General features: G+C 43.3%; 1 protein-coding gene across 2 annotated transcripts; it reads right to left on the minus strand.

The window, feature by feature from the left end:
* Positions 1-38: 38 nt before the first annotated feature.
* On the minus strand, positions 39-27,914 carry KLHDC2 (kelch domain containing 2). Of its 2 annotated transcripts, none has more exons than XM_089522945.1 (14): positions 27,857-27,914; positions 16,734-16,906; positions 15,681-15,760; positions 12,894-13,011; positions 12,115-12,230; positions 10,697-10,778; positions 9,930-10,013; positions 8,375-8,455; positions 8,233-8,291; positions 6,532-6,641; positions 5,381-5,453; positions 3,757-3,844; positions 2,150-2,202; positions 39-536 (listed from the first exon to the last, which is right to left on the minus strand). In XM_089522945.1, the coding sequence occupies exons 2-14, from the start codon at positions 16,884-16,886 to the stop codon at positions 413-415; spliced, it is 1,221 nt and encodes a 406-aa protein (XP_089379071.1). In that variant the 5' UTR covers positions 16,887-16,906; positions 27,857-27,914; the 3' UTR covers positions 39-412. The 2 variants fall into 2 exon arrangements, with proteins under 2 accessions (XP_089379071.1, XP_089379072.1); XM_089522946.1 differs by lacking the exon at positions 27,857-27,914 and adding an exon at positions 16,127-16,229 and having other exon boundaries at positions 40-536; positions 16,734-16,811.
* Positions 27,915-28,000: the final 86 nt, after the last annotated feature.

Consider the following 28,000-nt stretch of genomic DNA (forward strand, 5'->3'; position numbering starts at 1 on the left):
TCTTATCACAAATAGTCTCCCTCAAACATCATTTCAAAAGCCTTTTCTTCCAAGTGTGATACTCCCCTTTCTTTAAAGATTAGGGCTCAGTGGAGTGCTATGATACAGCTGGCCCACCATGTTTTCAGGTCTCAAACATTAAATGCTTTCCTATTTGCATTAAATACATTTATTGCAAACAAGTTTGTACACAAAAATAGGTTCTCTCTCTCTATGCCATTCACATGCAACAAAAGGAGGTCAAAGCAGAAAAGCCACTACCTACACTGCAAACTGTTTAGCCTATACAAATGTTGCTCTTTGCCACATAGGGATGGTCAGACTGCTCCATCTCTTCCTAGAATGGCTCATCCATGCACAAAAGTGGCCAGTGAAAGGACTGGGGAGGTGGGGAGGCGGCAGACGCTTCTTCCTAGGAGCCGGATGTGTTGTTGCTGCCGAAGCGTTGGTTGAGACTGTGGAGCAAGTGCTTGGGCAGGCAGTGCCAGGAGCTGGCCAGGATCTCTTTGAAACACATGATGGCCTCCAGGCACAGCCTGTAAAGTGTGGGAAGAAGAAGAAAAGATGAACAGCTAAGACCATCTGCTCACTGATTTTGTTAAATAAGGGGGCAAAATTGCCTACGTTTCCACTAGTATTTGAAATATTGTCTGGCATGCTATCTGAACTACACCAGCAGCTCCACTTTTTCCAGGGCAGCAGACAGGAAGGTAGAAAAAACCTGGTTCTGAGCAGCCTGTTCCTCCAAGGTGACACGGTCCCAGTGCCTGCAGAATTCCAGCTTAAGACTTTTTAGGGCTCTGTTAATCTACTGAGAAGCACCTGCGACTGTGACCTGCCCTCACCACTTTCTCCTTTTCTGTAAAGCGGAGTGGGAATCCTGCAATTTCCCAAATGCTGTTGGACTACAGCTCCCATCTGCCCTAGCCAATGGTGTGGAATGCAGGGAGTTGTTCTGTAAAATCTCCCTGCTTTAGCGCAGTGATAGTTCACAAGCCATCAGTTTCTGCCCTTGGCAAGCGAAGAGAGAACTGTAGCCAACCAGCAGAGATACCAATGCATGGAGCATCCCACCCCCATGACTAGTCCATGCCATTACACAGCTTTGGAGGCACTCTAGATTACAGTCACTTTGGACTATAGTGAACTTTGTACAAAGTAAGATATGGCCTATGAATGAATTTCAGATGTCCATGGGATAATCATTTGTAATGTGTTATGTATAGCATTGTTTTCTGTAAAACAGGACCTGCCCCATCTATGTTCATCCCGAGCACAGGCTTCCCAAACCTGATGACTGTCCTGTGGATGTTTAGGCATAGAACTCCCATCATTCCTGACCACAGGTCAAAACATTTGGAGGGTACTGGGGAAAACTGCCTTCCCATTTCTGAATTCCATGTAGTGGGATGGATTTAGGGCTTAAGAGGTCTGAACCAGGCAGATACTCAACAGATTCAGCTTTCCTTATCTTGGATGCAGAAAGGAAACAACTGCGGCTCCATGGAGCTGATAAAAAGGTAGTCCCTTGACATTAATGTCTACTTGTAACTGACTGTAGGGGGCAGAGCTCATCTCCGTTACTGAGCCAAAAAGCCAGCGTTGTCCAAGGGCTGCTCTGGTGGTCATGTGGCCAGCACGACTGCACTGAACGCTGTTAGCTTCCCACTGAGAAGTGGTACCTATTTATCTACTTGCATTTGCATGCTTTCAAACTGCTATGCTGGCAGAAGCTGGGACTAATGACGAGCTCACCCCATCATGCAGCACTTGGGCCTCAAACTGCCAACGTTCCAATAATCAGAACCGGCATCTTAACCAGAGCAGATAAAGGGGAAAAACCTTCAGTTTCCCCTTACAAGGCAGGCAGGCCTAAGAAGGCATCCTCTCTAAACTGGGTGACTTCACAAGTGTTGGCATTGTAGTCCAGCCATGATTGGCCAGCACAGCTGACGAGATGAAGGAAAGTGTAGGCCAACAAGTCTGGAGGGCACTGGTTTGGGGGCTCATATCAGAATTACTGACAGTTACTCTGGCTACCATTTCACAGATGCTCTCATGCTATAATTAATGACCTTAAATTCACATCATGTATGTTCAACCAGGAGTTAAATAGAAGTGTGAAGAAAGTTTAAAAATATAACTATACCTTACAAGAGATTTTGGTTGAAGAGAAAACACAAGTATTTCATTACTATGTTCCTAGAGGGAAAAACACAACAGTTAATACTGAATCTCACAGCTGAAAAGGCACATTTCATTTTTACGCCAGGCCTAGGAGCCAGTGGGGCAGAGGACATTGGGTTAGGCTTAACCCAGAGCAACTGGACCCTGATTTAGACTTGAAACCTTTTTTGCCTTCACACTGTTTCTCAGCCCAGCCTCCCTCACAAGACTGTTGTAAAAAGGGATCAGGAGACTCCCATGTATTTATTAACCCCACTCCCTCTCCTGAGATTACAGCCTCTCTTGTCATTAGTTTCCTGAAACAAACTCAATGCAGTTAGAAAAACACATAAAAGGGTATTGTTAAAATTTAATTAAACCATCCATAAAGTTAGAAGCATTTAAAACAAATTGATTAAGAAATAGAAATCAGCAAAACTGCACTGTATTAAAAGTCCTTGCATTAAAGTCTGTCAGAACAGAAATAGCTTCTAGGAGTTACAAATTCTGGGAGCTGTCCTGTTCTGTATTTCCTCCACTTTCCACCATCTTCCCTCTCAGATAACTGGGAGCCAAAGTCTTTATAGATCACAAGCAGCACTTTGCCCAGTAATGGAGTGGCAGCCATCCTGGGAGAGGCTGGATACAAATAAATATTATCATTATCATTATTTTAAATTGAACATCTCTTTTCTTGGTAGGGCTACAAAGTCTTGAACTGAAGTCAAAGGAGTCGCACAACCAGGCTATTAAGCGCCATATCAAATGGTTAAATCTAAATGCAAGGTGAAATAAATGATCATACTTCATCCCTATTTTTCTTATTCAGAGCTTAAGGACCACCAATTGAAGTCAAAGGCTTCCATAGTTTTTGTGGGTTTTCAGGCTATGTGGCCGTGTTCTAGAAGAGTTTATTCTTGATGGTTCACTGGCATCAGAGAAGATGCCAGCCACAGATGCCGTGAAACGTCAGGAATAAACTCTTCTGGAACACGGCCACATAGCCTGAAAAACGCACAAAAAAGTGAGAACCGTGACTGAAAAGCCAGGAATCAGTCTGTGCTGATGGGGCCTCTTATAGTGCTTCATTTTGCTTTCTTCCACAAGGAAGATGGATTTAACCATGTTTCTTCTAGTTGTTCCCAACAGGCTGGTGGCATGTGTGCAGGCAGAAGCTTTTGCATCAACGCAATCACATGAGATGACATGGCAGAAGGGGCTGGAATTGTCTTGGTGGCTTAATGTTGCTGTAATTGTAGGTTTCACAATGTTAAATACTCTCACCGGCATTTCACATGGAAGCATCCTTGCACAGTATTTTTGCCTAGCTGCATAATAGCATCCCAATGCTGCTAAGTACAGCTTCTCTTTAACTCTAACCCAAACTGCCACCAAAGCCACGCTGTGAGAGTTGTGTCATGCTCTGCCTAAGTACACAGCCAGAACTTGATGCTCTGCACACATCAAACAGGATCTTGGCTACAGAGGTTTACTAAGGGGATTGCAAGCTGGTTTGGCCACCACTCCCTCAATGTCCCCTGCCAAAACTCAGCAACTCAGAGCTCATGTGTGTTTGGAGTAAAGACTTACTGCTCTCTGATGGGCAAGTAAGTTGTTGGCGCAGCCTCCAAAGACGATCACCTCACCCTCATCACTTGCACAGGCGGTGTGCCAGAGCCTGTAAACAGAACACACAAAGCAATGAAAAGACCAAATCCAGTGGTGGCATAAAGGCACAGAGGAACACTTTAGCCCTGGCATGAAGAGGAAGGACCATGGGAAATAAACACATCTTTTCAGCCAGCAGCTACCATACATCAGAACCAGGGAAAGGCAATACAGAACAGAAATCCTGTCCACAGTGAGCAAGCTATAACTATTCTGCAGAATTCCATGCTGCTTATGATATTTATATCCAAGCCTTCTACAGCACTGCATACCTTTAATTATGGAATAACTGAATTATGCAACATAATATAACTAAACCAATGACAGCCAGAATTAATTCCAACAAAGGGTAGATCCACCGAACTGTCAAATGGTGAGTCAACAAGTACATCAGTTTCATTTATTCAATAGGTCTTCTTTGGACTAACAATAGGATCCAGCCTGTTTCATGATAGCATGCTACAGCTGTTTCCCAATACTCTGTTTCAAAGTAGACAATTTTCAAAGGCAAGGACACTTTGGATGTTGTTGTTAATTCATATTTATTTCCTAGCTTTCCCCCAGTTTGGGACTCAAAATGGTTTATAACATTTAAAACAAAACTAGTTTTAAAATTCACAGCATACAAAAGTTATATACTAGTGACTTACGCTAGTGACCTATGCATGTGTAAGGCCCTCTCTGAACAGTGTGCAGAGGGTTTTTCTCTTGCTCTTCCACTCTGTCCCTATACCTCTCATGCCTGGCAGCTCTCAAGCTCCAAGAAAGAATGCTCCTGCTGCTGTTCCTCTTCCTTACCAGAGGGAAGTGGAGGGAGGTGGTTCAGACCATGAAGATCTGGTTGCTCCAGGGGGGAAAGGAAAAGGTGGGTTCACACTCCATTTGAGAGTCCACCTTTGTTGGCCCTGTCTCTTCAGCTGATCAACCTGAGACCTGCTGCTTCTGCCTCCCTTCCGCACTGGTCAACAGCAGCAGCAGCAGGAGGAGTCCCCCCCCCCCCCGGGCAGTGGGAGGATGTGGATGTAGGACCTTCACCAGTATTCCTGTGTTCTCCCCCAACAACATAAAACCAACAAATACAGGGGGCCTTAGGTACCAGGACACCTGCAAAATCAGTGGATGCTTAAATACCATGGCATAGTCAAATGGTGTCCCTTATATAAAATGGCAAAATCAAGATTTGCTACTTGGAATTTACCTTTTTTAAATATTTTCACATTGTGGATGAAATCACTGGATAAAAAAATCTGTGGATACCAAGGGTCAACTGTATTCATTTTTGGATTTCAAAGGGGAAAACTGGTCAATATCCCAAATAACAATAAAACTAAAAGCCCTGTCAGTGATGGTCAATGCAGTTATAGGAGAAAAAAGCAGAGCTATGACTAACTAGGTTGGGGTTGTTCAAAGTTGGCTGTAGGGGCAATCTTCCCAAGCCTTTGGATGTGCCATACTGCAACTACAATCACACTCTGCCCTTCCAGCACACACAACTGGAGGGCATGCAGTTGAAGGAGTTGTAGTGCAGTGTCACTGCTTCCCTTACCGGGGTTTCTCTGAATAATTGTGCTCAAATTGTATCCATTCATTTTTACTGATGCAGTAGATCCAGGCATCACCTGCAACGTACAGAAAGGAAGCTGTGAGGATGTTCTCCAAATACATTGAAATTATCTTACCAACACTGATAGGAAAAGTGGTGTTTAGTCTCATTCTGAAACAAGGGTCAAACTCACCAGTATCACCTGAAGCTTTTGACTACCCTTTAACTGTAGGGTTCAAGAAGTAAAAACAAAACCCAAGGAGAATCCCACCCCACACACCCCTTCATTTTTACGATACACACACATTCACAAATATTTTCATTAATCTATCCTACTTCTATAAAAATTGAGGATGTTCTCTCTCTTTTTTTGGCAAAAAGTGAGAGCCTGTGAAACTGGGAGGAGGAGAAGCATCTTAAAGTGTTTCCTTTTGCAAACATCAATCTTCTATAAAAGGAAAGCAAGAGGTGATTTGGTAGCCAAAGATACTTGGGATGTTGAAATTTATACCAAGTATCTTATATAAGACATTAGCTGGAATCGAGTTGGGGATTTGCATCTTCATAATTGGACTTGCAACTGTAGGGGATAGATGGGAGTAGCTTTACAACATTGATATTCAGTAAGGGGCTGTTATGTTACAACTGAGGAGGCCTGATCCAAACTGGGACACTGGCTAGAGAGTGCCGATGCAGATTAGTGGAGCCCAATATACATCAGGATACTCTTGCCACTATCCTGTTATGCCTCTTCAGAATTCATTAACAGGATTTCTGGGAAATGAATGGGCTGCGGGGGAAGACAGCTACTGACTATAAGTGCTGAAAACCCACAGCAAGAGAGAGCTGGTAAGGGGCAAATTCAGCGGGGATTCAAGACCAGATACTCCAGGGGCAAGTATGCAAGGCAGACCACAACAGAATATTCTGGCCTTTGTTTAGTGGCATGCAATAAAGTGGACCTTTTTAAAAAAGCTTCTTAAAAATAAATGCTAAGCACATATCCTACACACATTTTTGTCCTATATACCTACTGATTTGTGCTGTTGGCACTGAGTAGACCTGCATAATCACAAGATGGGAAAAAGCAAATCCAAGGCACATATCTGACTGATGCTGGGGAAGGCCCCTTACACAGAAATAGTTTTACTTACTGAGTGGTTGTTTGTCAGTTGTGAACCCGCCAAAGAGGAAGAGATGATCAGATGACACTGGAGTTAAAGAATGCCAAGATCTGCCAACAGGGCAAGCACCTTGTGTGACTCTGTGTTGAGGGTGGGAAAAAACAAGTTGACATGGCTTGAAGTTGTGGCCAGGTTTTAAAGCCCTGATCTAAATTAAAGGCAATCGTTTTTGGAAAGGTGGAGAAAACTCCTTGAGATGCTGTAACACATAGACAAACTAGATCTTTTTAGATTGTAAGCCCAAGGGCAAGGAACCGTCTAACTAAAAAGACTGTATGTACAGCGCTGTGTAAATTTACAGCGCTTCATAAATAAAGATTAATAATAATAATGGTTTATTTGGAAGGTTTTTAGAAGAGTGCTCCCTCAAGTGGCAAAAGATGTCTGTCATGGCACACGGTTTTCTTCACCTATGGTATTTTGTGGTTAGGTATCATGCTTTGTTTTGTGACTTGTCATTGGAAGGTAATCACAAACTCAATTTGCAAGTGTGACTGCTGAGATATATATCTCTGAGGAAATCCCACTGTAGTGGGAGAGAAAACAGGACATTTTTTTAGAATATGCATTACTTTTACCATAAGCCTACATGGTGTAGTGGTTTTAATGCTGCACTATGATTCTGAAGGCCAGGGTTCAAATCCCCACTTTGCCATGGAAACCCAATGGATGACTTGGTTAAGTCACACTCACTCAGCCTCAGAAGAATGCAAAGGCAAACCCGCTCTGAACAAATATTGCCAAGAAACCTCCAAGATAGGTTCACTTTAAGGTCTCCCTAAGTCAGAAATGACTTGAAGGCACACAGCAACAAATTATCCTTAACATCTAATTTGACCCTCAGAGGGTCTTCTGGTTTTATCAACTCAGAATTTGATAGAAGATTATACTTGCTACATGACATCAACAGCAAGAATACTAATTATCTGCAAAAACACCCATATCAACAAATGGTTAGTGAAATTGTTTGAAGCAAAAGAAATGGACCAAATAACACTAGCAACCGACGGAATCTGCAACAATGAAAAAGAATGGAACTTTCTCATAAAATACTATACAGGAAAATACACTTGTTAGGGAAACCAAAATCTAGAAATATGGAGAAAATTCAAATAACATCTTGCAAACAAGAACTTATTCCCAGTAAAACAAATAAAAATTTAAGAAAAATAAAAATCATGTAAAATGAAGTGTAAAGAGGAAAGGAATAAATCACAAGAATAGACTATATTTAAGGAAGAAAAGGTTGCATAAAGACAACACAGAATCAGTTGGGCGGTGGGTTTAGGGTGGGTGAATGGTATCAATTTAAAATTTTTAAACACAAAGTAATGTATCCATTGGTTAATAATCTGTTTTATCTTTAATTTAAAAAAAAAAAAAGGTGACACTTGCTATGTCCACCCGCTCAGGCCCCTTTTTCCCAGCTTATGTTAGATTTTCCCTGGGAAGGTCAAGGGAGGTGGGCCAGATCTTTTACTCAGGGTAACACTGGAAGAAGAAATACAGATCTGAGATGGAGTAGGATATAGGAAATTGATCCCTGGGTGAAGCCACTGTCCACCACTGCCTGGATGCAAGGAAGGAGGAAACCTGAAAAGGAGGGCAGGAATTTTCCATGCTTGACCCATCAGCTTTACAACAAAAACAGAACAGAAAGGGCCAACTTACATTTCCTGCCATTCCCACGTGTCCAGATCGAGGCAATAGAGATCGTTCATTCTAGACTCCTGAGAAAAGAGGGAGGGGTGTGACCTTAGTTCAGTTTGCACTACAAAAAGGAACTCCACTTCTGCTCTGCTTTCACACTTACTCGGTATCTGCCTCCGAAGACGTAGCCTCTGTTAGCAATGGTGGCACAAGCATGGGCTGCTCGGGGTGATGGTGATTTACCCTGGGGTAAGAATGCCAGAAAGAGTAGTTCAGAAGGCAGCTGAGAAGATGAGAATTATGTCTTCCACCATGATTGTCAGACAAGCCAACATCTGCCTGAATATGGCTGTTCCCCAGATGCTGACTGCTTCTGCTGGAAAATCAGGTGTGAACCTCCTTCCCAACTCACTCATCATGGTTTCTGGGCAAGTTAATGCACACATGCCCCTCCAGCAACACATACCCTTTCCACATACAGGCATACCTCAGTTAATAAAGGCTCTGACAAAAAAGCTTCCTTTTACACAGTCTTTCTATGCTTACCAATACTCCCTTTTCCTCCTGTCTAAATGGAAAAGTTTTTTAAAGCAGATTTGGCATTGGGAAGATGATGGCAAAGGGTGGAAAAACAGACTTTAAGTGTCAGAATGCAGCAGAGTGGCTGGAGTGAAGAATGCAATAAATCTTGAGCTGGAAAACAGCAGGATTCTATTCTAGCTGAAGTCGTAGCATAAGCTTTCATAGACCTGGTCTACTGAGCCAGGCATCTAATTAATTAGCCATATTAATTAGCCATGTCTAATTCACAAACTGTAAGCCGCTCTGATAGTTCGGCTGAAGACCGGGGTATAAATAAATATCATCATCATCATCATCTGAGGAAGTAGACCAAGTCTACCAAAGCTTATGCTACAACTTCTTATGCACAATTAGCCTCAAAGATGCTATAAAATTCCAGTGCATACTGATATTCCAGATTACTAAGGCTATGTCTCTGAATTTTATTCTCGTTGTTATGTTTTAAATGCTTTACAACTGTTTTCAACTAGTGCTGCTTTTTTAGTAGGATAACTTCTTCATTTCCTTTTAAAATCTTTTTATTATAATCACTATGTTTTGAGCCACTGAGTTTTAATCTTTCTTGTGAACCATCTGGGTCTCATATTGGGAAAAAGGAGAGACACAATCCATATGTATAATAATAATTAAATTCCCAATTTATGGGAGTAGGGGTTCAAACTGAGAAAGCCTGGTTTGCCGAGTCCGTGAATGAGTTCAAGGCAAAGGCTGGTCTCTCTCTTACTAATGACCACACTATGAAGGTTATTTCAAATATGCCCTGGCACAGAAGAAGAGAGAGAAGGATAAAGCAGGAAATACAGTGAGCCCTCGGTATCTGCTAGGGTTTGGTTCCAGGACCCCCCCATAGATACCAAAATCATAGGGTTGGAAGAGATCACAAAGGCCATCCAGTCTTACCCCATTTTGCCATGCAGGAACACACAATCAAGGCACCCCTGACATATGGCCATCCAGACTCTGTTTAAAAACCTCCAAAGGAGATTTTGATATAAAACAGGAAAATCAACATTTGCTTTTTGGATTTAAAAAATATATATTTTAAAGCTGTGACTGGTGGAACCTGTGGATGCAGGATCCGTGGATATGGAGGGCCAACTGCACCCCTGCCAAAGGGAATTCTTATTAGGGTTTACCGTAGTTACAGGCTGGCTCCATGTGAAGGTCTCTGTGTCCAAGACGTGGACGTGATCGTTCCAACCTCGAGGAAGACCTGAATTCTTGAGACAAGAACAGAGATTTTATGACTTCTTTTATTGAAATATTTATATCCTGCTCCAGCACCATAACATCAGGGGCAGCTTACGATGCTATTAGTTTAAGCAATTTAAAATTAGAACAATGGAAATTTAAAAGAACAAACCTTCTAAAAAATAGGATAAACAACTGAAAAATTAAAAATTTAAACAATGTAAACCGTGCATCTTGAAGATATTATCTGTTTTGTTTAAAAAATTATACCCTACCACACATCATAAGACTTAAGGGAGGTTTACGATAAAATCAGTTTCATCCATTTAAAATCAGTTTAAAAACAAGTTAAAAAAAATAAACACCCCAAAACATACCAAACAATTGAATAATTAAACTACTGAGTAATTTTGGAAAGTTAAAACAATCTAAAACCTTATATTTTGAAGACATTTTGAGGTAGTAATACCAATATCTCTTTCTGTCCAGCAATTTCAACACTGCTAACTAAAACAGCAGCATCCCAACAGGGCAAGACTTTTCATTTCACAGCACTTTGCAAAATATGTTTTTTTAAAAAATCAAATTCTTTTAAATGTTTTGGTTATAATTTCAATAATTTCATAGGTCATTGAATGGTTTGCAAGTTTTCTTCCCTAAGCAAATCCTGATCTATAAGAGATTCCAGGATGGAAAATGCAGTGGGACTTACCCAAAAAGAAGTTTCATCAAACTCAAACGTCCCAATCTGCTCACCTTCAGGGTAATAGCCGTAGCCACCAAAAAAGACCAACCTGTTCAACACAAGGCATAGGAAGATCAGTAAAAAAGCCATCAGTTTAGCAACAATATCAGTATGAAAAGGGATCCTGTAGCACCTTTGAGACCAACTGAGGGAATGGAGTTGTAGCATGACCTTTTGTAGACTTGGTCTACTTCCTCAGATGCACACTAACCCACGCATCTGAGGAAGTAGACCAAGTTCCAAAATATACTGCAGAAATAGTTTATTGTGACACCAAAGCTCTCTGACAGAGAAGGTTAAAATGTCTCACAAAACTATAGTTCCAAGAATTCACTAGCACTGAGCCAGGGCAGTTAAAGCGGTCTCAGACTAGATTACTTCTGCAGTGTGTTTTGGATGCAACTCTACCAAACCCAATGCTATATTTCTTTTGTGCACAACTCTCAAAGGTGTTATAAGATCCCCACCACCACCTTTATTGTTGTTTTTACAGCATTTTGAAAGCTGTTAGGTTTCATCTCTGTCTGGTTCTATTTGGCTGTAAGCTGCATCTAACTTGGGGGGGGGGGGGACCAAAAGGACAAGCAAGTATGTTTAAGACACCAATATACTGCTAATGAAGGATCTTCAGGCTGATTATACTGAACTGCCAAAGGAGCCAAGATAGAAACTGATGTTGTATCTCTTTCAATAATATGTTAAGGCAGTTTTTTATTTGTTTAAACGTTTGCAACTTATTGGCTCAAATGCTAGTTAGTTCTCATCTAGAATAAATCCACTGAATCAATGGGATATACCTATGTGTTGGCTCAGCATTCAACAGTTGATTAAATGGGTCTAATCTAGTTGGGTCTAGTCACCAGTATTTCAGCCTATAACTGCCTTGTTTTTCATTGGCTCAATTATTTTTTATTTCACTACTTCTCATTTTTAAAAAAATCTTGTTTAAGTTTTATCATTGTTTTAATCTTGCATTGCAGTTTGAAAATTTTATCCCTATTACCAACTCAAGACCCATCTTTAGATGAAGTCATGATTTTCAAAAACAAATCAGAATCAAATATATCAAATTAAAAAAGAATCCAACACATGAATGAAATGAGTACCATTAAAATTTTGGATATTAGTGTCCAGAGGACACAACTGGGAGACTATTGTGAATGGACTATACAGAATTACAATTCTTCTGCATCTGAGGAAATAGACTAGGTCTGTGAAAGCTCATGCTACAATGTTAGTCTCAAAGGTCCTACAAGATCCCTTTGCATGTTGACATTCCAGACTAACATGGCTATGTCTCTGAATTTTTCCTATAGTTTTTTAAAACCCAAACATCACACCATCATTTCCAGCAGGACATCTGAAAGTAAGGCTTCATTACTTACTTGTTTTTATATGCCCAAACACCCAGTTTGTCTTTTGATGATGGGGGAACTCCTTGGCACTCCACCCTGACCCACTGCAAAACTTCTTCATTCGTTCTGGAATTCAGCATGTAGAACTGCAAGGAAATAAAGACTTGTAGACGACAGACAATATCCTTGAAGTTCAGCCATCCACCATGGAAATTTGTGGGTTTTTTATATACAAAAAGAGAAACTGAGAGAGAGAAAGTTAAGACACAAATTTAGGGTATGTATGTGTTAAATTTTTCCAAACAAAGAGGGTAGGCAGCTATGCAAAACCAAGCTCCCTTCTCATGCAGACATGTGGTTTCTAAGTGTTGTGGAAGAACCTTGACTTTGCACTGACAAACACTCCTGGAGACATGGGGCAGATATTGCAAGATATTGGAATTATCACTGATTAAGGCATTCAATGAATGTTTGTTTTTTAAGCCTTGACCCACAGGAGCAGACAAAGTGAAACCGTAAAATAATTTTGTGACAGGAACCTTTGCTCTCTCCCTGAATGAAACTGGGAAGAAAACAGGGTTGGGAAAACCATGGCCTTATGACAAAATGAAATCAGAAAACCATTAAGAAATTAAGTTTCCAAACCATAGAAGAGTGAAAATAAATCCCTATCAGACACAGAGCAATACAGCATCTACTTACACTCAACATACCATTTTTAAAAAGGGAAAGGAAACAGGGCACACACACACAAAGGAGACACGGAACGGGATGCACTACACTATGCCATGTCTCCTCCAGTCACTGACCTTATTTGTGTTCCCGCGCGCATGGTGGCCCCCAAACAGATACAACACTCGGTCCATACAGACAGCACAGCTTCCCGACATAGAAGGGGGAACATCTCCTGATGTTCTGTGTTTCGTCCTGCCAAGGTGGGAGCAGAATAATAATAATTGTTAATATTATTTTATTTCTTCATATCCAATCCAGCCATGAGACTCAAGCCAGTTTAACAACAATTAAAACAGATACCTGTAAGCAAAAACATACAGAATGTTTCAATTGTGATGTTTTAATTGTTTTATTGTAATAAGTTTTTAAAGCGTTTTTATTTGTGAGCTGCCTTGGGTCCCTTTCTGGGAGAAAATTGGCCTAGAAATAAAATAAATAAATAGACATTAAAATATTTATCTATCAACTGTAAAAACATATCCTTTAAAGAGCAAGAACTAAAGCACTTATCAAACATCCTTGATAGCCAATTACCTCCCAAAGGCCTGTAAAGGCTTCATCTGATATAGGACGGGCACAATATTTAGGTTCAACAAACACCTTTTCTGTTTCTCAATGACCCCTTTTTATTTTGATAACGAAAGAGCAGGTGGCCCTGCTTTACAACATTTGCTATGACTTAGTGCAGCAGGACTTATTTAATTTTTTTTCCTGACTGTGTAGGCTGCTGCCCAAAAAAATGTATTACTATATATACTCAAGTATAAGTCTAGAAATTTAGGTGAAAAAAATTGACCCCAAAAAACCTGAGTCAACTTGTCCACAAGTCAATGTAAGTACTGTATATATTGGTAGAATTCAAAGATATAGCTGTGTTAGTCTGTAGAATCAGTATGTAGAGAGATCTTGTAGCACCTTAATCTGCCCTGGAAGCCCTGACCCTCTTCTACTCTCTCATCCATCCAGCCTTCAGTATGAGCACAATTAGTTATTGCTTTCCTTTCTTTGTCCTTTACATCCTTCATTAAATGCCTCTAAGTTTTGCCCTTCACTTATCCACAAGTCATATCAAAATCCATAATTTTGGCCCCCAAACCTGCCCTCAACTTATATATGAGATTGACTAATAGTAATAATAAATAAATAAATAAAATTTTTATTTTTATACCGCACCTTCCAAAGATCAGGGCGGTTTACAGCAGGATAAAAACAATACAGGTAAACAACATACAATTAATATAAAAATACATACAGTGAGATAAAAATAAACTAAAAGCCCCGTTAGCCAATCCTCTTGCTCTTAAAGAGGAAGGGAGGTCTGTTAGGACTTAACCGGGGAATGCAGACTGAAATAGAAAGGTTTTTAGGTCCTTTCTAAATTGGGCCAGGGAGGTGGCCGAGCGGAGCTCTGTGGGCAGCGTGTTCCAAAGGGCCGGGGCGGCGATGGAAAAAGTCCTCCTCATGGTGGAGGTAAGCCTAGCCCCTGGTACCCTAAGTAATTGCTGCCCAGATGTTCTGAGGGTGCGGGACGGAATATACGGGGAGAGGCGGTCCTTCAGGTACCCCGGGCCCAAGCCATTTAGGGCTTTATAGGTAATCACCAACACCTTATATTGTGCCCGGAAGCGAATGGGCAGCCAATGGAGGTCTTTTAACACCGGTATTATATGCCTGGCCCTGGAAGTACCAGTGACCAGCCTGGCTGCCATATTCTGCACCATTTGTAGCTTCCGGGTTTGGTATAAAGGTTGCCCCATGTAGAGTACGTTGCAGAAATCCAGTCTCGAGGTTACCAGAGCATGTACCACAGTTTCAAGGTCCCTCTGGGCCAGGTATGGGCGCAGCTGGCGAATAAGCCGAAGCTGATAACAGGTGTTCTTGATCGTCGCATTCACCTGAGCAGTCAGGTGAAGGGACGAGTCAAGTAGCACCCCCAGGCTGCGCACGGAGTCCTTCACAGGGAGCGTGACCCCGTTCAGAACAGGTGGAACCACCACCATTCCTGAACCAGGGGAACCTATCACGAGTAGCTCTGTTTTCTCTGGATTCAGCTTGAGTCGGTTTTCCCTCATCCAGCCCATTACTGACTCCAGACAGGCCACGAGAGGAGAGACGCCATCCTCAGTCACTGCATCAGTCGGAGACATAGAGAAGATTATTTGGGTGTCATCAGCATACTGATAACCGCGCGCCCCATGTCTCCGGATGATCTCTCCCAGCGGTTTCATGTAAATGTTAAATAGCATGGGAGACAGAATGGCTCCTTGAGGGACCCCGGTTTTAAGGGCCCGCTCATCGGAGCACACGTCTCCCAGCTGCACCATCTGGGACCTCCCAGAGAGGTAGGACCGGAACCACTGGAGCACAGTGCCCCCGATTCCCACCTCTGCCAGGCGCCCCAGAAGGATACCATGGTCTATGGTATCGAAAGCCGCTGAGATGTCCAAGAGCACCAGCAGGGACACGCTTCCCCTGTCGATGCCCAGATGGAGATCATCGACCAAGGCGACCATGGCCGTCTCAACCCCGTAACCCGCCCGTATAGTCAAGTATATACGGTATTAATAAAGCTTGTTTGACCTTAGGATGTCCCATGACTTTTTGCTGGTTTTGCTGTATTAGGCTTACCATGAATACATGCCTTGAAATATTCTCTTTTTTTTGTTGTTGCTAAAACTCTCCCAATCCTTTGGGACTCATTGCATATCCTAAGACCCAAACTCTGCATTTATTAATAGGCCGAACAAACTTTATCAAGCATCTCAGAATGGCTCACAAGCAAGAAATAAAACAATTTAATAATTAAAAAAGAAAACAGCTTAAAGACAGGGAGGTGGAGATATGTCACTGAAGTACTGTACCATCTTCCAGTTTCCATGTTATAGATCCAGATTTCATCTCTGGGCAGATAAAAGTCATAAAAGCCCCTCACTTGTGCGTTCTAAAAGGAGAAAGAAGTGTCCCATTAGTACATATATATAACAAATACTTAATAACAACCGCTTTGTCTTCTGAACAAATCTTGCCAAGAAAACCCCATGATAGGCTTGCCTCAGAATTTCTGTAACTAGGGAACAAACTGTAGGCACACAGCAGCATGCAGATCTATGTACATAAAGAGCACCTCCTCAGAAGAGGCCCTGATTCTGTTGAATGTGTAGATAAGGCGCATGATCAAGTACATGAGCCCATGATGCCCACTCCCCCCAGATTCTCAGAATGATTGTTGTCTCAGTCCTTCCAGGATTCTTCCCCTCCACATCTTTCCACAAACCGCAGGCCACTTGCCCACTCAAGTTCAACGTACATTCAGGTCTTCTGGTGGGCATTTACTCCAGACAGCCAGGTCTAGGTTGGCAACTGTCAGCCAGAGGACTTCCTCTTCAGCTGCCCCTAGACTATGGAATGACCTGCCGGAAAAGATTCAACAGCTGAATATACTGCCTGAATTTAAAAGAGCATTAAAGACCAATCTCTTCTGGCAGCCTTATCCAAATGATTTTTGTGAATGTTAAAGGATGAATTTTAAATGTGGGTTGTTTTACTATGCGTACATCTTATTTGTCCTTTTATATTGATGCGTATTTTAACGGATGTGCTTTAAACTGATGTTGTTATTCCCTGCCTTGATCCTTGAGGAGAGGCATGGTAAGAAATAAATATTAGTATTGTTGTTATTGTTATTATTTCAACTTCTGTGGGCAAAAGGAAATTCACTGCCTCATTGCTCTACTTGGTCCAAATGTTGTACAACTAACTTTAGAGTTTTTTAAACAGAGGCTGGATGGCCATCTGTTGGGATACTTCGATTGTGTCTTCCTGCATGGCAGAAGGGGATTAGACTGGACAGCCCTGGAGGTCTCTCCCAACTCTATGATTCCACAAAAGCAGGCAGGAGTCCTTTTGCCACTCACCTTATATCCCCCCCAGACAAACATACACTGCCCGTCAGTGACAGCTACATGGCCGCTCCGTTCGGCAGGGCTGCCATTCTCTAGTGGTTCCAAGTTGTCCTCAGCAGGAGGCGGCTCTTCATCCATCGGCAATTCTTCATTGTCATCTGCCATGCCGGAGGAAGAATGTCAGTCTTCAAAGGAGGGAGAAAACAAGAGCAGAAAATGTCAAACAACATGGTCGAAGGATTGAAAACCCTAAAGTCCTATGAGGAATGGCTTTTTGGTGGGGGATGTTTATTGAAGACTAGAAGACTGAGAGGTTAAGTGACAGCCATCTTTAAACATCTGAAGGGCTGTTGGGTGGGAAATGGAGTGAGCTTGTTTCCAGAGACTAAACTGTGAAAGTGTGGATTCACATGGCAAGAAAAGACATTTCACCTAAACATTAAGAGGAACGTATTTACTGTTAAGAGCTGTTCAACAGTGGAATGGACTGCCTTGGAGGGTGGCAGGCTCTCCCTTTTTAGAGGTCTTTAAATATTAGAGATTTGATGGACGTTTTCTAGGCATGTCTTGGTTGTGTTTTCCTGCATGGCAGAGGGTGGAACAGATGGCCCTTGTCATTCCTTCCAGCTCTAAGATTCTACGATTCTAAGGCCTGTTACAGACTGCCAAAATAAAGCTGCTTCGGGTCTCTTTGGAGATATGCTATTTAAATGATGCATGGGTCCGAAGAGTCCGGAGGTCGCGCCAAAGCCACACTCCATTCCTAAGCACTGGAATGCTGCTTTGGTGCAGCTTTCTGATTCTTAGGATGCATGCATCATTTAAACAGCATACCTCCAAAGAGACCCGAAGCAGCTTTATTTTGGCAGTCTGTAACAGGCCTAAGACACTTTGCTGCCTGAGGCAAAGAACACAATTGCCTTCTCCTTCCTACTGAAATCATCCAGAAACAAATTAGGGGCCTGTCTACACGGAAAAATAATAATAATCCTACTTCGCTTCACATTTTCCCAGTCAGCATTGACCCATAGCAACCCTGTTAATGCCACACACACAAAGCACTTCAAAGTGACATTGGCATAATCGGTCCCCATACATACTCTCTCTCTCGTGTAAGTGGGCAGCCCAAAGGGCCCTTCCTTTGGATTGTTTTTGGCCACATGGCCATGGTCACTTCATTGTTTTTGATTTCTATCATGTTTGTGGATGTACGTATTTCTGTATGCAGTGAGAGGAACTAATCATCCTTCTTGTCCTGCCCACCAGTCACTGGTTAGGGAGTGTTGCTGACATGCAGGGATGTAGCCGGGGGGGGGGAGGTCTGTGGGGTCTGGACCCCCCTTCCGTTAGATACAATTAATGGTGTGCACCACCGCACCCAAGCCCCATTATAATGGTGTCACTTAGTCTTGACCCCCCCCCTTCCCAAAATCCTGGCTACATCCCTGTGACACGGAAGTCAGGCTTCAGTTTCTTTGGGCAGTGTATTCCTTGCTGCAAACTATTGCACTGTGTGATGCTCTGGACATGCTCCATTGGCAATGACATGTGCTTTGAGAAGAGCTGCAGCAGAAGAGGCAGAGTTAATGTGATGCTGTGATTCTGCGCTTGGTTGGGCATTCTAACCCTAGCCCTGGTATGTCCTTGTGTGCCCAGACTGATTCATCATTGGTGGGTCTTCCGAAGCAGCAATGAGTGGTGGAGCTGGGTTGTCATGTTGGTGTGGTCTGACAAAAAGAGGATGAACAATTTTAGGATGCCTCTTCCCACATTTTTCAAAAGAGTGGATGCACTTTGTCATGAGGTGCAGAAGAAAGAAACCTTTAGGTGGAGGGCTGTTCCTGTGGGAGAAAGAATCACTATCACTCTTTTGTTGTTCGCAAACTGGTGCTCTTATTGCCTGGCAGCACAACAGTTCCTATGTTGGTTGTTCTATGCAGCAGACATTTTCATTGAAGTCATTCTGATGATGGAATTGATTCTTCTGCCTTGTACCATTTTCTTGGGAAATACTAGGGAGGTGGGTATTGTTACACAACCTTTCCCCTTTAGGTTCTTTGTTACAATCAATGGTATATGCAACAATTGTCATTGCTATTCCAATATTATGTTGTTCTCATGTTCTGATAACAGCATTAGTTGTTCCCACCTGCAATTGCTCTGTATGTGCATAGATTTTCCCATAATCTTAGGTAAGCTTTAATTATTTTCCCCATTCACCCTCTGCTATCCGCAGATAATGACTGGGTTCCCCTAACTAGGATTTCCACAAGTGATGGGTGCAATTTGGGTGCCATTACCAAATTTTTTCGCCAAAGAGACAAGGCAAAGCGCTCATCAACAGGAAGCACACGGATTCCATTCTACTACAGAGGATGCTGATCCCACTGGATGCTTTGTAGACATGGAGATCAGGTGGAGTGGCTGGAATCATAATTCATACATCATAAGGAAGTCAGCAATTTATGAAACTATGGAGGTGGGAGGGTTGAGCTGGGAAATCCTACCTTTATTGTGGGGGGACAGCAGGTTGGGCCACTACTATGCTCAGACACTGCTTACCCAATTCAAAAGTGGCTAATGAAGCCATACCAGGAAACAGTTAGAGAGAAGGAGATAGCTGAATCAAGCAAGGAATGTGGCTGAAAGAGCATTTGATCACTTGATATCATGCTGGAGATGCCTGATTGCATTGTTGGAGGTGGCTGAGGAAAATGCCCCCCCCCCCCCGTAATTTCTGCATGCATGATCCTGCCCAATATACGTAAGACTAGGGGAGAAGTGTTTGACAATAATCCTCATTAGGTGGAACGGTACATACTGGACAATTTGGGGGCTCCGCTGATGAATGAGGAGGAACTGGAAAAACGAAGAGGAAGAAGCTGTGTGGAATGAACTTGCACTTTTAATTTGCACAACCCTAGTTTGGGTTTGTTGCTCTAGTTATTTATCCCCATTTTCTCCTAATTTCCCCATTAACATTTTTACAGTTAAAACAAACTTATAAATACTTTATAGGACATCTGCTTTTGGGATTTCTTTTTATTGCTCCTGGAAAACTTCCAGCAAATTGTGCTGGACAGGTACCAGAGTTGGATAAACAGGCCAGGAAGCAAATGTTAACTATAGAATTAAAAAAACTATAAAACACCAAAAGCAGATCTGAAGGGCCAACATTTGCAAATACAAACAGGCACAAGTGATTCAATCATAAACATTGAGAGCTCTAAACAATCCATCAGGACCACTGCATTTCAAGGCGAGTACAAGATGGGATCATTGCTAGATCTTTCTGTCTTCCCCTTATGTGTGGCTGGAATGGAGGTAGAGGTACACAGCGTTTCTCTCATACCCTGGCTGCCGGGGCTATGCTTCATCGTCCTGGGTGACCAGTTCCAAATCTCATCCCTGTAACTGGGGCGATGGCAAAGTCCTCTGTTGTTGGGCATTTCCCTTCATCCTGCTGCCACTGGCCTGCAACACTTGGTGATACGCAGGGCAGTCTGCTCCTCAATAAGCTGGTAAGGCATTACCAATCCCTGCTGGCTCGTTCGTCCTCCAGCCTTTGTCTCTCATTCTCCTTGCACTTGTAGTCCAGGTACTCTTTTCCAGCCTCATTTAAATGTGCAAGCAGCTCTTTCATCTGCACTATGGAATGGGCTATCAGATGATCAGCCAGGTCCCCCTCCATCTCGTGCCCTCTCCTCTTCCTATGTTCAGCCAGGAAGACCGCTGGAGGTAACATGTGTTTTTGGTTGGCCATCTCAGTGTCTGCAACACAAACCATGGGCAGACTCAAAAGCAGCTTTTTCAGAAACCATTTTGGGAAATAGCTATGGGGGTAAGAAGGAGAAAGGAAAAGATTTCAGATTTGAGGGATGAGACTTTTTAGAGGTTTTATGTTCACGGGCAACCCACAACAAAAACATGCACCGCCCATGCAATCTTTTTTTTAAACTTTGGAGTTAAGATAAGAAAGGAAATTTAAGCACACCTTTTTGTCAGATTATATTGATAAAACCAATACTACAAAGTAGGGTAATGAGCCTTGGTGGCACAGTGGTTAAATGCCGGTCCTGCAGCCACAACATTGTGAGTTGGATTCCAAGACTCCAAGGTTGACTCAGCCTTCCATCCTTTTGTAGGTTGGTAAAACGAGTACCCAGTTTGTTGGAGGCAATTGGTTTACAGGTTGTAAACTGCTTAGAGAGTGCTGAGTTCACTATTAGGCGGTATAGAAATGTAAATGCTATTGCTATAATGGAGTATTTTGCACATATGAATATATGACCTTGTTGTCATTCACAAAAGGGGGATCATCTTTCTCATGTGATGTGGAACTCCACAGCAACTCACACCCGGAGTCAGCTGCTGCCTGCTCACCATGGTTCCTGTCACTGACTGGTGAATGATTTCCATCCAGGGGAGAACAGCAGAGGAGCCCTCTTCCCGTGTTGTGATTCTGTCTCAGAAGACTCCACAGGAAACAAAGTTACAACAGTTTTGTCAAGGAGGTCCTGGGAGTCAGATCGCTCTTGATCACCCATAAATTACAAAGGCAATTGTGATCACGAAAGCAAGGTCCATTGCCAGTTATTCCCAAAAATGGTGGTGAACACACAATCAACCTGAGGGACCCCATGCAGCTCTCTCCTATCCACAGTACCTTGGTTGCTTCAGAGCCCTCTTCCAGGGGGTCAGAAAAACTTGGATGGTGGGAGCCTGGCTGATAGGAACCTGTTGAATTGTGGTGTTGCAAGCCATAAACTTGAACTGAATGGTAGCATCTCTCCGAAGATAGTAGTCCAATATGTGAAAAAAAGAGCATGGTGGCTGAACCTCTTCCACTCTGAGAATAGTGATCGCTCACTTGCCAGTACTTATGTCAGAGAGCCTTGCTTTTGGTCTGACATTCCTCCACTGTCCTTTTATGGCATCTTTTCCTCATCCCTCATCTCAAGAGCAATGTTTTCAAAAACATCTATGTTCTGGTGTGATTCATGAAATTATTCCTGAATCTTCACTTCCATTCAGAAATGGAAATGAGGTCAAGCATTTCCTCCCTACTTCAATAGACTCCTCTTGTCTTTTTTCAAATGGGTTCGGTCATCCTAGCAAGCGGAGGTAGATGCTGCTGGTATGCCAGTGCCTGCATAAACTGATGAGCACAGGTTTGTATCAACTAAAAAAAATGTACGAAGCGGGAAACCTAAATTCAAATCATGAAAGTACCATTTCCTTGTGGGAATAATCACATTACTGGCCTGGTCCAGTTCTCCTCCCACCCGCCTAAAGCTCCATCCCTGAGCTCCACACTGAGCACAGGCCACACACACAGAGGGAAATCCAGATTTTCCTGAAAGGTTCAGGGTAAAAGGTGAGTATTTAAAAATTGTATTAAACCCACAAGAAGCATATTACTCGCAATTTCATTTTGAATAGTCAAGAATGTTGAGTGGCTGGATCACAGCAACTACAAAGTAGGTACAATTTTTTTAGCACACAGACAAGCCCTGGACTGGCAACTGAATTTTTGTTTAGTACTGGTGACACAACAGTACATGTATGGCAGAGGGTTGGATTACGTGGCCTTTGTGATCCCTTCCAGTTCTATCATTCTATGTTTCAATGCTAACCTAAGTCAAAACACATCAGAAAAATTCTCTAACAGCTATTCATACTTTCACCGTACACACCTTGTCAGTTTCCGGGAAACTATCACCACATCACAGAAGCCTTCCATGACTTAATTATCCTCCCACCACAGTTTTGGAATTATTGTTTTATAGGGGAGAAAGCAAAGAGACAGGGTCCTTGCACAACAGCTGTGCAACATTAAATCAATCAATTTTAAAAAGTGTTAGACACTAAGATAGAAGCCTTTAAGAGATCTTAGAGCTTTACAGAGATGTAAACATTTTCATGTAGTCAAAGCCCCTTTAAAATTACACTGTGACAATGCAAATATCAGAGAATCATAGAGTTGGAAGAGACCACAAGGGCCATCCAGTCCAACCCCATTCTGCCATGCAGGAACTCTCAATCAAAGCATCCCCGACAGATGGCCATCCAGCCTTAAAGACCTCTAAGGAAGGAGACTCCACTACACTCCAAGAGAATTTGTTCCACTGTTGAACAACCCTCACTGTCAGGAGGTTCCTCCTAATGTTGAGGTGGAATCTCTTTTCCTGTAGCTTGCATCCATTGCTCCAGGTCCTAGTCTCTGTAGTAGCAGAAAACAAGCTAGCTCCCTCCTCAATATGACATCCCTTCAAGTATTAAACAGGGCTATCATATCACCTCTTAACCTTCTCTTCTCCAGGCTAAACATCCCCAGCTCCCTAAGTCTTTCCTCATAAGGTTTCCAGGCCCTTCACCATTTTAATCGCCCTCCTTTGGACATGCTCCAGTTTCTCAACATCCTTTTAAAATTGTGATGCCCAGAACTGGACACAATATTCCAAGTGGGGCCTGACCAGAGCAGAATAGAGTTGATAATTAAAGTGGTTTGATCTCATACAGCCCCCCCCCCCATGGAGAAACAAGGTATGGGGGAACAGTGCACTAATGAGTCCAAAAAATGCAAAATAGAGATACCCATCTTAGTTTAAGAGGATTTCCTCTATTACCCAGCAAATTGTAAGAGAGATACACATCCCTTGCTGTGAATGAGCACTTGCTGTTCAGCACAAAGGACATTCTTTATCCTGACAGCAGCCAGAGCAGAGAAAACAAGACGCCACGCGTCCCAGTAGCCTCACCCTCCTCTAAGCTCAGCGTCTCAGGAATGCCCTTTAATGGAATTTAGAGAAAAGCCTGCCCTGCAGCCTTGGGTCAGAAGAAGAGGAGGAGCAGGCAGCCTCAAGAGAACTCCTGGCTTCTAGTTATTTGTTTCAGTCACAAGAAATAACTCAAGCCTTCCATGGCTTTCTGAGCAAGAGAATATTGGCCATGACCCATGGATTCTCAGCCTAAAATCTTGGACGTTTGCTGCTTTCAAGAAGATTCATTACCATCTGTAGAAAAAAAAAATCAAACCAACCCAAAAGACCACCGCTAAGTGGCTGCAGCATATATGATGTTTAAGCATGATTCAATACAGCAAACCACCCTGGCATCTTGTACACTTATAGTATCATAGATTTGAAAGGGACCCCAAGGGCCATCTAGTTCATCCCCCTGCCATGAAGGAATACACAATTAAAGTTGCACTGAGAAATGGCCATCCAGGCTCTATTTAAAGACCTTCAAAAATGAGAGTTGATCATCCATGGAGAGACAGTACAGTGTAGTGGTTTGAACACTGGACCATAACTCTGGTGACCAGGGGTCGAACCCCCACTCAGCCATGAAAACACACTGGGTGATCTTGGGCAAGTCATACTCTCTCAACCTCCGAGGAAGAGAGATGCAAAACCCCATTTGAACAAATGGTGCCAATAAACCCCCACGATACATTCACCTTAGGGTCACCATAAGCTGGGAATGACTTGAAGGCACACAGCCACCACCACCCTCCAAGGCAGTCTGTTTCACTCTTGAACAGCTGTCAGGAAGTCCTTCCTAATGTTTTGGCGGAATTCCTTCTCTTGCCATTCTAACCCATAGGTTCATGCCCTAGTCTCTGTAGTAGCAGAAAACAAGCTCACTCCATCTTCTACATGACATCTCTTCAGGTATTTAAAGATGACTATATCAAGTCACATCCCAGTCTTCTCTTCTCCAAGCAAAACATCCCAGCTCCCTAAGCTATTCTGCATAGGGCTTAGCTTCCAAACGGTTTGTCATCTTGGTCATCCTCCTATGGACACATTCCCGCTTGTCCAACAAATTTCATTTTCTAAAACCTCATTTGGTTTGAGGCAATCTGCTGGCTTTCTGAACCGCTGAATGAATGCTAAGACCCCCTTATGGAAGGCACAACTCAAGAATAACTAGTGCAAAGCACATAAGACACTCAGCAGACACTACACCCCGGTAAACAGCAATTGAAAAAAAATTCTGCATGAAGGTAAGCCAACATAGCCAAGTAGCCCAGCCACTGATAATGGGCACAGAGCAATAAATATATCACCACCTGGCAACCTATTATTTATTTTTGCCACTGTGGTGTGCCAACTGGAAGACCTGGTCTAGGCAGAAAGCTATAGAAAATTGCCTGCCATTATGAGCAACTTCTTTTTTCTATATCCCATTTAACAATGACCTAATCCTGGTAACTAGGTATGTCTGCATATTGGACATACTTGGGGTTTGGATATTAAACTCCCTCAATGCACCTGTGGAAATGGGTTGTGGTTCCCCAAAGCTCATGCTAAAACAGGTCAGTCTTGAAGGTGGAAAGGGAAAGACTCCTATTACATGCCTGCCTCCTCCCATTCCTTGTTGTTATATTACTACTTTTGGCTTAGCATTGCCACCAACATGGTCTCCCCAAGGTTTCCAGATGTGTATCTGTCCTACCTGAAGATGCTGGGGACTACAGTAAATCTGGAACCTTCTGCTTACAAACCAGGGCCTCTACAATTGAGCTGCAGCTCTTCCCCAAAGAAGATAGTAAGATTACCGTACTCAGGGCTTTGTCTAAAATAGCTGATTTATATAGGAATACAAGCAGAGGGATCTAGCACTAGGATTTGAATCTAGGTTCATAAAAAGAACAATAGAATCATGGAATTGGAAGAGACCTCAAAAACCACCCAGCCCAACCCCATTCTGCCATGCAGGAACTCACAATCAAAGCGTCCCCAACAGATGACCATTCTGCCTGTTTAAAGACCTCCAAAGAAGGAGACTCCACCACACTCCAAGGCAGCATCTTCCTCTGTCAAAGAGTTCTGTCACACTCTCTCAGCCTCAGGGGAAGGCAATGGCGAACCCCCTCTGAACAAGTCTTGGGTTGCCTTAGAGTTGCCATAATCAGGAACCATTGAAAACACCCAACAAGAATAACAAGGGCACCAGCACTCTTTGTAGAGAAGGCTAAAGACCTTGTAAAATTACAAACCCCAGGATTCCACTGGGCAGGGCTACAGCACTTTAAATGGTATCCAGCTGCATGGGTTATATCTAAAGGGATGCTTTAATAATAACAATAATAACAATAACAAACACAACAACAACAACAATAGCAACAACATTTATTTATAATTCCATTTTCACCAGATATATATAATCAAAAATGAATGATAAAACACACTCTAAAACATTAAAATACTAAACTAATATACTGAAAACACTGGGCATCCTAACCGACAGATATTATGGTAATAGGTAAGACAAAACAGGTATGACAGCTGTTAACATGTGAACCTCAACTGATAACATAAACCCCTTTCTCAACAACAACCCTTCTTTAATCTATACAATCTATGCCCTCTGAACGATGTTTCCAGAGTTCTCTAACACTGGTCCTTGTGGCATGGACCATAATAATAATAATAATAATAATAATAAGAGTAATGAGACATGACATCTGATAGCCAGTGTGGCATAATGGGATGAGGGCTGAACTATGACTCTGGTGAAAAGGATGTGATTCCCATCTTGGCCAAGAAACCCGCTGAGTGACCTTGGGCAAGAAGTCACACTCTCTCAGCCTCAGAGGAAGGCAATGGCAAACCTCCTCTGAAGAAATCTTTGCCCAAGGAAGCCCCATGATAGGTTTGCCTTAGGGTCGCCATAAGTTGGAAATGAGTTAAAGGCACACAACAACAACAACAACAACAACAACAGCTGCTTCTCCATCTTATGGGATCTGGGGCTCTGTATTATTTATTGTTTATCTCTCTTCAGCCCCAAAGGCTCTATAGGCAAGTGATTCAGGCGGTTCCCTGCCCTCAGGCTTACAGTCGAGAAAGACATGACACAAAAGGAGAAGGGAACGGTGGGGGGTTTACAAGGCTGTAGCATTACCAGGCCTTCTCTGCTCAACGGTGCCGGTGCCTTGTAAAACTACAGATCCCAGGCTTGTGTAGGATGGGGCCAGGGCAGATAAAAGTGGTGCCGAACTGCATTATTTCTCTAATGTAGATGCGCCCTCGGAGGACCAATGGAAGAGGCAGGGCAGCAAAGGGCACTGCAGCTGAATGAGAGGCCTTCTGTGTACTTTTAAGGCAAGAGAGTGCTTTGAGCGTTAGGCGAATGAAGAAGGTCCCTTAGAATTGGGGTTTTTGATGATGCAGAAAATTATAGTCCTGAAATGTATGATGGAGGGCAAAGGTTCAGGTCCAGCTACAAGGAGCCACAGAGATGCAACATCTCAACATCCAATGAGCGCAAAGGGGATGTATGTGTCTAATCTACATGTAACCAATAGACGCAGTTTGTAATGTGAAGTTGAAGGCTTCCACGGCTGGCATCCACAGTCTTTTGTGGCCATCTTCTGGAAGGACTTATTCCTGGTGTTTAGTCTGAAGAGTAATTTAAAAGCTGGATCTTCTTGTTTTCAGAAGCGGGAGCAGGGAGGCCTTCTGAAGCCGACTGGGGAGGAAAAGGCGCTCCTTTTGGGCCGCAGCGTTCTTCCCAGTCGGGAGTCCGTCGAAATCGCTGCTTCTAAGGCGAAGGCAAGCTTTCCACGGCCCATTTCTTTGAAGGAGGGAAACTGCCATTCACACTCCGCGCTTAGACCCGAATTAGACGCTACGCTCAACGGACCTCCATCAAACCCGGGCCCCAAACAGAGAGGCCAAAATATAGCTGCTTGGGGCCACTTTGGAGGGAGGCTGTTTCAATGCTGCCTGCGTCCGAAGAGTCCGGAAGCCACGCCAAAGCCACGATCCCAAGGACTGGAGGACAGCCTTCGTCTAGCTTCCAGGCTCTTCGGCCGCATGCAGCATTGAAACAGTGGCTGGAAGCAGCTTTATGTTGGCTGTCTGTCTGGCCCTGAAGACTATCGCCCATCAGGGACTTGGCAGCCTCGTCCCCAGACGCCCTCTCCGCTGCCTCCCAGGGCCTCCTTGGGCTCCGGATGTTCACTGCCGCCAGAGCGGCTGACATTCCCGGAGCGGAGCGCTTGGCGCGGCCTCGAAGGGCGCCCTTTGCTCCCAGCGCCGCTTCCCTCCCTCTCGCTCCCCAGAAGCAGAGCATGGAAGAGGAGGGAGGCCCAGGGCAAAGGGACAGGGAAGAAGACTCACCTCGGCAGCAGGGCCTCCAACGATGTCAACATCCGCCCGGGGAGACCGGATATCCGCCCCGCCTCCCTCCTCGGAGCGGAAGCACCCGCAGCCAGAGCCAGAGAGGGAGAGAGCTCTCGCGCGCCCCCTGCAGGAGCGGAGGGC

Source organism: Sceloporus occidentalis, unplaced genomic scaffold (assembly GCF_023333645.1).
Source record: "Sceloporus occidentalis isolate IW3139 unplaced genomic scaffold, rSceOcc1.0.p SCAF_4, whole genome shotgun sequence".
Lineage (NCBI taxonomy): Eukaryota > Metazoa > Chordata > Lepidosauria > Squamata > Phrynosomatidae > Sceloporus > Sceloporus occidentalis.